Source organism: Argiope bruennichi, chromosome 4 (genome assembly GCF_947563725.1).
Source record: "Argiope bruennichi chromosome 4, qqArgBrue1.1, whole genome shotgun sequence".
NCBI classification, from domain to species: Eukaryota; Metazoa; Arthropoda; class Arachnida; order Araneae; family Araneidae; genus Argiope; species Argiope bruennichi.
Window position 1 is genome coordinate 34,220,183 of NC_079154.1, and position 9,780 is coordinate 34,229,962.

The 9,780-nt window shown below is 30.9% G+C and overlaps 1 protein-coding gene across 1 annotated transcript in view; it reads left to right on the plus strand.

Annotated features, from left to right (window-relative positions):
• The window catches only part of LOC129966815 (uncharacterized), a 30,197-nt gene extending 23,186 nt beyond the window's left edge, over window positions 1–7,011 (plus strand). Inside the window, exon 8 of the mRNA XM_056081387.1 lies at window positions 6,906–7,011. Within this exon, the coding sequence (XP_055937362.1) occupies window positions 6,906–6,965 (60 nt within the window). The 3' untranslated portion in view covers window positions 6,966–7,011. The remainder of the gene's footprint in view (window positions 1–6,905) is intronic.
• Window positions 7,012–9,780: the final 2,769 nt, after the last annotated feature.

Below are 9,780 nucleotides of genomic sequence, written 5' to 3' on the forward strand. Positions count from 1 at the left end.
GTGCAATTTCAACAATTTTAATTTACTATGGAAACTCATGATTCCATCAACAGGCTACCTGTCCCCCACCGTCAACCTTCGTTTTGAATGAAATTTTAAAAAATACCATTTTGCCGTACATTCTTTATGGAGAGACACCTCAGTGGAGTCCTTTAGCCACAACTGTACTGATTTTGATTATTTTTATTTCGTAAAAAATCTCTACATTCGTCATCAGTGCATGACACGCAGTATCTTTACATTATCAGAGAAATTTCACAAACTCTATTTCACTATACATTCTCTAAGGGGAGAAATTTGGCAGAGACCCCCAGTCGTAACCACGTTCCGATCTTACCAATTTTTATTCTTTATGAAAGTTCATGTCTGTTATATCTGACATTTCCGTTTTTAAGTGAAATCGCAAAACAAAACCTTAACAGATTCTTCACCAGTTTATCCCCCCCATTTTACATAGTTAAACCAATGAAATACTCTATGTTGATCCACAAGTATAATTTAAAATACTTACTTTTTTGTGATAAGGCATAATTAATAATAAATAGTTAACGTGATTAAATTTATACTATTTATTTGGTGAGTGAACAACTGGTCACTGAAGGCATCCAGTTTGTTTTTAAAATAATTAGTTCCCACCCCTCCCCTGTAGTTATAAAATAAAATAAAAACTGAGAAAATAAGTTTATAATATAAAAAAATGTAGCAAATTTTAGTGATGTAAACACATCATGGAGATTAAGATTATACAATACGAAGATCAAAGAATATTATAGAATCATATGTGTGGTCCTTGTCGTTTGACTGCAGCTTAAATTTACGAAATTCGTTTATAAAATAAATCTTTCAGGACCATGGTGCTTTGATGGTAAGTCTCCATGCTTTGGATTTGAAGATTTCGAAATATGATTTACGGTACACGTGTACATTAAATTAAACCTTGAGAATGGAATGCCCTCCAGCTGGTGTGGTATCCAAATTTGAAGAAGCTACAAGTGCATCATTTGATGCCAGCCAGCTCCAAACTACGATGTCCGACCCAAAATAGCGTTTCCTTCCTTTCAAAACTGGACTTCATTCATAACTTACTAAATGGAGACGAGCATTGATATATCAATGCCACTGGAAATATTTCTCAGTATGCCATTACATAATGGCATATTGAGCTCATTACTTCATAAAAAGTTCAATTCAACTTTGAATAATAGCAACGATTTCGGCATTTTGGAATGATGGTCAATGGAGGTTTAGAAGTTAAGATCCATCGTTGTATCAAAGGAAGGATATTAATGCATTGATAGTGATAAATGGATTTTTAAATAAACACTCAGGATTTGCTTTAGATGAATTTATTGATTTGAGCTTAACCTATTTTAATTTGATTCACAAAGTCTGCCACATAACTTTTGTTAACGAATACCCGAAATTACAAGAAAACTGGATGAAAGTTATAAAATAAATACCTATAAATTAAATACCCTAATAGTTAACCAGCCGCCTTCAGCTATCAGTTTTCTTTCTTCTTATTAATACCATTTTTCAGCTAACCTTGATACATTACATTTTATCGTAGAATGAAATTCTGTTTTTAGCCTTACTTCTATATCTATCTATATATCTATATCTATATCTATATCTATACTTATAATAAAGCTCAATGTGTGTGTGTGTGTGTGTTGGCGCTCTACAGGCCAGGTCATTTGACGTAAAGCTACCAAATTTGGTACATGTATACCTTAGAGGTCGGGAATGTGCACCTGAGGTCCCTTTTTTTGAAATTTTAATTAGAATTTTAATTATTAATTAAAAACTAACTTTCCCGCCAAAAAAATCTTCCATTTTCCCCACCGCCAACTTTTTCGCCAAAAAAATCTTCCATTATCTCCAGCGCCAAACGAGAAAGGCTTCAGTTTTTTTTTTTTTCTCCCAACAGTAATGAGGCTAGGGTTAAAATTTTTCGGCGGATTATTTCAATCGGTTCTGTTTATTTTCTTAATGTTTGATGCATTTAAAATTAAACATTGTTAATTAATCCATGTTTCAGATTCATTCTGAAGTACTTTTGAATTAAAATAACACAGAATAAAGGAAATTAAAAATGTATAATCTGCATAGCGTTACCCCAACTGGCGTAGAAAAATTCACGCTTTTGCGTTACCGTAAAAGGCGAAGAAAATTCACGCTTTTGCGTTACCGTAAAAGGCGAAGAAAATTCACGCATGCGCACTGTGTTCTGATTGTTGGCATGGCAACCATTATCAAGGGACGATTTAAATTACTTTTAGGTTAGTTGTATGCTTTTGTAAGTAAATTGTATTTATGTTAGTTATATATTTTTTGTATATGCTTATAGTTTTAAGTACATCGTTTTTTAAGTAGTTTTTTTAAACCTGTTTTCGACCGATTATTTTAAACGATTCATTTTATTTTCTTAGTGTTTGATGCATTTAAAATGAAACATTGTTAATGAATCGATCTGTTCGTGATGAATCTGAGAAATTTTTGTTGACAAATTCTTGAGAAATTAAGAAAGATATTCTTTAGTGCCCATAAAGTTTAAACGCTCAGTGACTCTATTATCAGTAATCATATTTTTAAAAAAATGCTTTGTTTCAGTAAAAAATATTATTATATTAATTGCAGATTAATCATTTACACTTTAATTTAAAGCATAAATTCTACGAGGGGTAACAGAAAATGAGAGAGATACATATCACGTTATGACTGAAGGCCTTTATAATATTATGAGTGAATTATATGACTATCAAAATTTGAAGTTTTAAAATATTTTGCTGAAGAATCTATTAAAGTTGGAATTGCGTAAAATATTTAATGGAGTTTAACCCCCTGCTTGGCGCAATTTTTAAAAATTGCCAACAACTTCCTAGCGAAATGTTCAAAAGCAAAGGAGCAGATGTTTAATTATAGAGCATAATAAAGATTGCCAGCTTTGGCGCGTTATCGCAACTTGGCGAAGAAGGGGGTTACACTCCGGTTCAACCTATTTAATTATTAAAATTTAAACGAACATTAAGATTGGTGAACCGGCTGGTCGCCAAAGGCGGCTAGTACTTATAATAAAGCTCAATGTGTGTGTGTGTGTGTTGGCGCTCTACAGGCCAGACCGCTTGACCTACAGCTACCAAATTTGGTACATGTATACCTTGGAGGTTGGGAATGTGCACCTGGGGTTCCTTTTTTCGAATTTTTAATTAGAATTTTAATTATTAATTATAAACTAATTTTCCCGCCAAAAAAACCTTCCATTTTCCCCACCGCCAAATGAGTAAGGCTTCAGTTTTTTTTTTTCTCCCAACAGTAATGAGGCTAGGGTTAATATTTTTCGGCGGATTATTTCAAACGATTCTGTTTATTTTCTTAATGTTTTATGCATTTAAAATTAAACATTGTTAATTAATCGATCTTTCAGATTCATTCTGAAGTACTTTTGAATTAAAATAAAACAGAATAAAGGAAATTATAAATTTCTAATCCGCATAGCGTTACCCCAACTGGCGTAGAAAAAATCACGTATTTGCGTTACGTAACTGGCGTTGAAAATTCACGCATGCACATTGTGTTCTGAATTCCGCATTCTGTTGACAATTATTATCAACAGATGCTGACTGGATTTAAATTATTTTTCGGTTCGTTGTATGCTTTTGTAATTAAAATGTATTTATGTTAGTTATATATTTTTTGTATATGCTTATAGTTTTAAGTACATCGTTTTTTAAGTAGTTTTTTTAAAACCTGTTTTCAACCGTTTATTTTAAACGATTCGTTTTACTTTCTTAGTGTTTGATGCATTTAAAATTAAACATTGTTAATTAATTGATCTGTTCATGATGAATCTAAGAAAATTTTGTTGACAAATTCTTGAGATATTACATAAATTAAAAAAGATATTCTTTAGTGCCCATAAAGTTTAAACACTAAGTGACTCTATTTTCAGTAATCAGATTATTAAAAAAAAATAAAATGCTTTGTTTCAGTAAAAAATATTATTATATTAATTGAAGATTAATTCCTTCCACTTTAATTTAAAGCATAAATTCTACGGGTGCTAACAGAAAATTAGAGAGATACATATTACGTTATGACTGAAGGCCTTTATAATATTATAAATGAATTATATGACAATCAAAATTTGAAGTTTTAAAACATTTTGATGAAGAAGCTATTAAAGTAGGAATTGCATAAAATATTTAATTATTAAAATTTTAACGAACATTAAGATTGGCGAACCGGCTGGTCGCCAAAGGCGGCTAGTACTTATAATAAAGCTCAATGTGTGTGTGTGTGTGTGTTGGCGCTCTACAGGCCAGACCATTCGACCTACAGCTACCAAATTTGGTACTTGTATACCTTTCAGGCCGGGAATGTGCATATGGGGGTTATGTAGTGGTAACATTATAAGCCAGATAACAACTTCCGGAGAGGAGAGTACTCTTTTGTCTAGTGGTTATGTTACTCGGCTATGAACCCTAACGTTGCGAGTTCGTACCGCAACCCGCACATTGGTGACCCTGGTTCTGAATAAACGCATCCTTCATTCAGCTGTCGTGGCTCCATCTACCGGCAGCAACCACTCACACACGCTCGCCGTCACCCGCCATAACACTTGGCGCGATAACAACGTTCGTCGCTCGCCATAACGCTTGGCGCGATAATCACGTTCGTCGCTCGCCATAACTGGCGCAATAAACTCTACCGACTCACTGGTGGGGGACTATTGTAGTGGTAACATTATAAGCCAGATAACAACTTCCGGAGAGGAGAGTACTCTTTTGTCTAGTGGTTATGTTACTCGGCTATGAACCCTAACGTTGCGAGTTCGTACCGCAACCCGCACAGTTATTTTTTCGAATTTTTAATTAGAATTTTATTTATTTAAAAATTAAGCGGAATTTTGGCATGTTTCTGCTATAACTTCCAAAAATATTACCGCACAAAAAAGAGTTTTACATGAAGTTAAAGATCAAAAATTTATCTTTTAAATGATACCAATGTTTTAACCTTAAAATTAAATTTCTATTTTTAATGAATTTTTAAATAAATATTTTAACTATATTTTTCAACAATTTTTTTCGTACAAAATAAAAATAAAATTTAAGCTGCACGAGCACGTTTCGCATTCATGGGAAAAAATTAGCTATTTTCAAAGTGTTGCCATCACATTGATTAAAGCTCCAACTAAAAATAAATTAAATCTTTTTGGAAATGAAATCTGCAAAAATATAATTTTCGGCACGTGTCGGTAGGAAATTAAACTAATATGAATTATTATTTTTTTTAAAAATAAATTCAAGAAAAATTATTTTATGATCTTTTACACTCTCTATATTATTAATCCAATAAATCAGTTTTGTTTTAAGGCAAGTTTTGTTTAATATGAACAGGATATCCATTCAAATCAGGGCCACACAGCTAATTTGTATATCTTTAGTAAGATACAGATCTGCTAAAATGATCTAAATGGAAAATGATTATATTTTATGTAACTTGATTCAATAAATGCTCTAATAAATAACGAATTTTTGATTTTACATAAAGCTTCTGCTGTGGAAATCACGAATAACAAAATGTTCTTGAAACACTAATATTTTAAATAAAAAGAGTTAATTTCCAATTAACTAAATCAATCACTTAAACTGACTAATTATGAAAATTTGAATATCACTATTCAATAAAAAAAGGATAATTTTAGATTTTCCATCGATCGTTTCAAAGAAAATACGCCAATCAGCAAGCAGGTTTCTCAAGATTAATTGACCTAAGATTATGAAAATGTTGAGTTTTTCTAAATTTTTAACATTCAAAACTTCATAAATAAGTCTTAGTTGATCGTGGAAAATAGAAACATTCATTCATTTATTTAAAATTTGGTGTGTCCTGAATATTTCTCAGAATCTGATACCTTACTGCATTAAATTTAGACTTCATAATTTTTGAAATATATTTATAGGCCGGAACAAAATATTTTTATTGATTTCATTTCAATCCTTTTGAAAGCAAAACTAAAAACTGAATTTGAAATCTGAGAAATTTTTATTGAATTATTGTTTGAGATTACATAAATTATGAAAAATATTTTGTAGTTCACATAAGACTTAAATACCGAGCGATTCTGTTTGCAATACTCATATTCAATAATAATAATAATAAATAAATATCAATAAAAATGATAAATAAAATAAAAAGCTTGGTTTCATTAAAAAATATCTTTATATTAATTGCAATTTCAGCATTTCCACTTTAAATTCAAGTTTTATCGGAAATGACAACACATTAGGAAAATATATATAATAAATTGAACGAAACGATCTAAACAATAGTATAAGTTTGGTAGGACTATCAAAATTTGAAGATTAAAAATGTTTTGTTTAAGAATCTATTAAGAGACCAGTTACTTAAAATATTTAATTGAAAATTGTAACGAGCGGTAATACTGGCGGACCGGCTGGTCGCCAAAGGCGGCTAGTACAAAATAAACATAAAGCATATTGATTCTTAATTATGCATGTAAAACGCCGTAATCGGCCCAGTTATTGAAGTTGGGGGGCTATGCTAAGTTTTTATTTTGGGATTTCTCTAAAAAATGGGAGACTTAAAGGAATCGGCAACCATTTATGGGATATTAGAAGGCAGAAGCTTTCGTATGAAATAAAAATTGACGAAATCGGTAGTATAGTTGGAGCATGGAGACCTGTTCTTGGTTTTGATAGTTATTTTAAATATATGAATTAAACAGCGAATGAAATATAAACGTCATATTAAAATTGGACGCTTTCACTTTTCTTTTTGTGAGAGAATCTTATAATCAATATTTATGCAAATAAAATATTGAATACATATTTTTAGACACATTAAACGTAATTTTAATCTCATCAACTTTTGGCCAACAGGTTTTGCAAGAAATACAAAAGAAACTACTAAGTATGAAAGAATTTGAAAAGTCAAGATAAGATTCCTGTGGTTGATTTTTTTAAAGTTATGCAACTGTAATATGACGTTAATAAATTATTTATGTATTATGTTATTTTCATTTATATCTAATCGTAAATTTAAAATAAAATAGAAAGTGTTTATAAAAAAAAAGTCAACAAAGCACACAACTAGTGATTAGCTGGCCTGCAATAATATACATAGCATTATCATGTAAAAAAAATGCTAGTATTATTTAATAGCCGAAATTATTTCAGCAAACTTCAAAGCAAACATTTAAAAAAAAGTTTTTTTTAAAATTAATTTTTATATATAGATAAATATGGAAATTTCTAAAATACCCTCCCAATTCATTTTGCCATAAAAATGACCTAAAACAAATTTTCTTCAATTAGTAATATGATGTATACAATTATAAAATTAATAACCTTGGGGAACAATTTTTTTAATTTCTTAATTAATTTTTTAAGTTTTTAAATAAATTGTGATAAATAATTACATAGGTCATTATAAATTCATAAAAAAATGATGAAAAACCGAATTGTAAAGCATTATTATTAATAATAATTTTGGGAGAAAAAAATTATTCAGAATTGTTCTCACCAAAAAGAATTAGAATAGCTTGATGAACAGGTAAACATAAAAATTGTAATTTCACATTAAATCAAATAAGTTTATATACTATATATACAAGACAGACAGTCTAAATATGGTGAATGGCTGATTTCTAATGTAGTAGAGATAGCTATAAACGTCCACAGCTCGAAGAATGCTTTAAATGATATAAAGAATTGTATTTCGTATTGTCTCAGTCGATAAATGGTCTGTTGAAAAAATTAATTTAAATTTTCATGCAGTCCTTTGAATCTAATAATAATAATGAGTACTAAACTTTTCTTCACATATTAACATTTTGAACAAACAAACAAAAAATTCAACTCTCCTGCAATCAAAAGTTATGAAATTCTGAATTTTATTATTTTAGATCAACCAACGATCGCATGGAAGAAACGGAATCCATTGAGTAGACGAACCCCTTAGATACAACTACTAAAACAGTTTAAAACAATTATTTACAACAATTAATAAATTGATCAGTTTTGGTTGCAGATGATAAAAAAATTTTTTTTCTTTAAAATTTTTTAATGTCGTCAATATTTAATTAAATATATTAGATATGCCAAGGGACTGAATAAAAATTTAGATTTCACAATTTTTCCATCAATATATTTTTTGAGTCAAATCAAATAAAATTCTTTACACTATTTAAAGCATTTTTCCAACTGGAAGCACATGACTATCTCAATTTAGAAATTAGTTATTGGGTCAGTGAATATTCTGTATATAAAAATGATTTTTAAATATCTACTGATCAAATAATTTTATTTAAATCAGTACTTTAACTTTCTGCCACAGTAGAGTATTTTAAATAATGCCTTCTTTGTGTCTGGGAAAGAGGTGTCATTAATTTATACCAAGAATTTAATTGAAATACACATACATGTGGTAATGCTGTGTATTGGGAAAGATTCGTAAATGAATTTAATAAATAAAATTTTTCTCTATCCTTATTCTCTTAAACAATTGTAAAGAACTGAATATCATTCAGAAATTGTAATTTGCCAGCTTGTTGATGCTACTGAATAATAATTGTAAAATTAGTAGGAAATGTGCATATTGAGAAATGTAGAAAAAAGCCTAATTATATGGCAACCACGCTTGAAAAATTCGGATCGTTATCTTCCCGCGTTGTTTGTAACGACAGAGCAATCACCAGAAGAATTGATGAAATCAGCGTGCTATGAAACAGGGGAGAGCTTTGTTTAGTTATATTAACGCCCTGTTGTAAATCAACACTAGAGCTATTTTAGGATGGACCTCGTAATTCTGAACCGCGACCAGATGACGATGACACCTGAGCTGGCGTCTTCCCTTCCAAACTTCCACACCACACCAGCGGAAAAACGTTTGAGCCCGACGGATTTAACTTGCACGACAGACCCGTTTACAAGGAGATTCTTTGTTGGAACTGAAATTCTCGAACCTGGGGCCCTCCGGCCCTGAAGCCGAGACCTTACCACCAAGCTACCACAATCTGAAACAGTGGAGAGAGAAGGCCTTTTAGGTATAAGCGTGCAACGATGTATCCCCCAAGAAGACAAAATCACTGCTCCACTCCCAGGTTTCTAGAATTATTGCTCATGCTGAGAGGACGTGCAAAATCTGTGAGAATGAGGCAGACAGTCAAAGTATCGAAAAACTGTGAATTACTATCTTTCATATGTGAAGCCTGAGCAGATGCACGATTGCAACCTCTACTAAAAGGCTAACAGAATTTCAAGAGTCCGAAAATTCAGAGCAAATGAGAAGCCAGGATAAAGATCGCTGTTGCTTAGCATTCAGCCGAAACCAATCATATCAAAGAATAAATTTTTAATAACTTTTTTTTCAATAATTTGGGTCGCAAAGCAATAATAAGTTTTTGGATCATGTCCAATTGGTTCTATCTCATTTTCAAATGGTGTTTCAGCCTAGCCTGCAAGGATTACGAAATTAGATTCAGCACAAAGCTCCCAAATTAGGAAATTGTAGATAATGTACCAAATAATGTGATTATACTTTATTAGTATGATATAATAATTAAATGACAAATTTTAAGTAGTGAAATAAGTGTTGCACCAGTGTTAAAATGCTGATTTAGTTCAGTACAATGTTATATATATTGTTACAGAACTTCTTTCACAAAGTCCGTAAAGTCAACGGGTTCGCTTGTAGTGGATGTGTGGTGTAACACAATCAACAGGCCTCAGTAACAAACGATGACTTTTATTAACA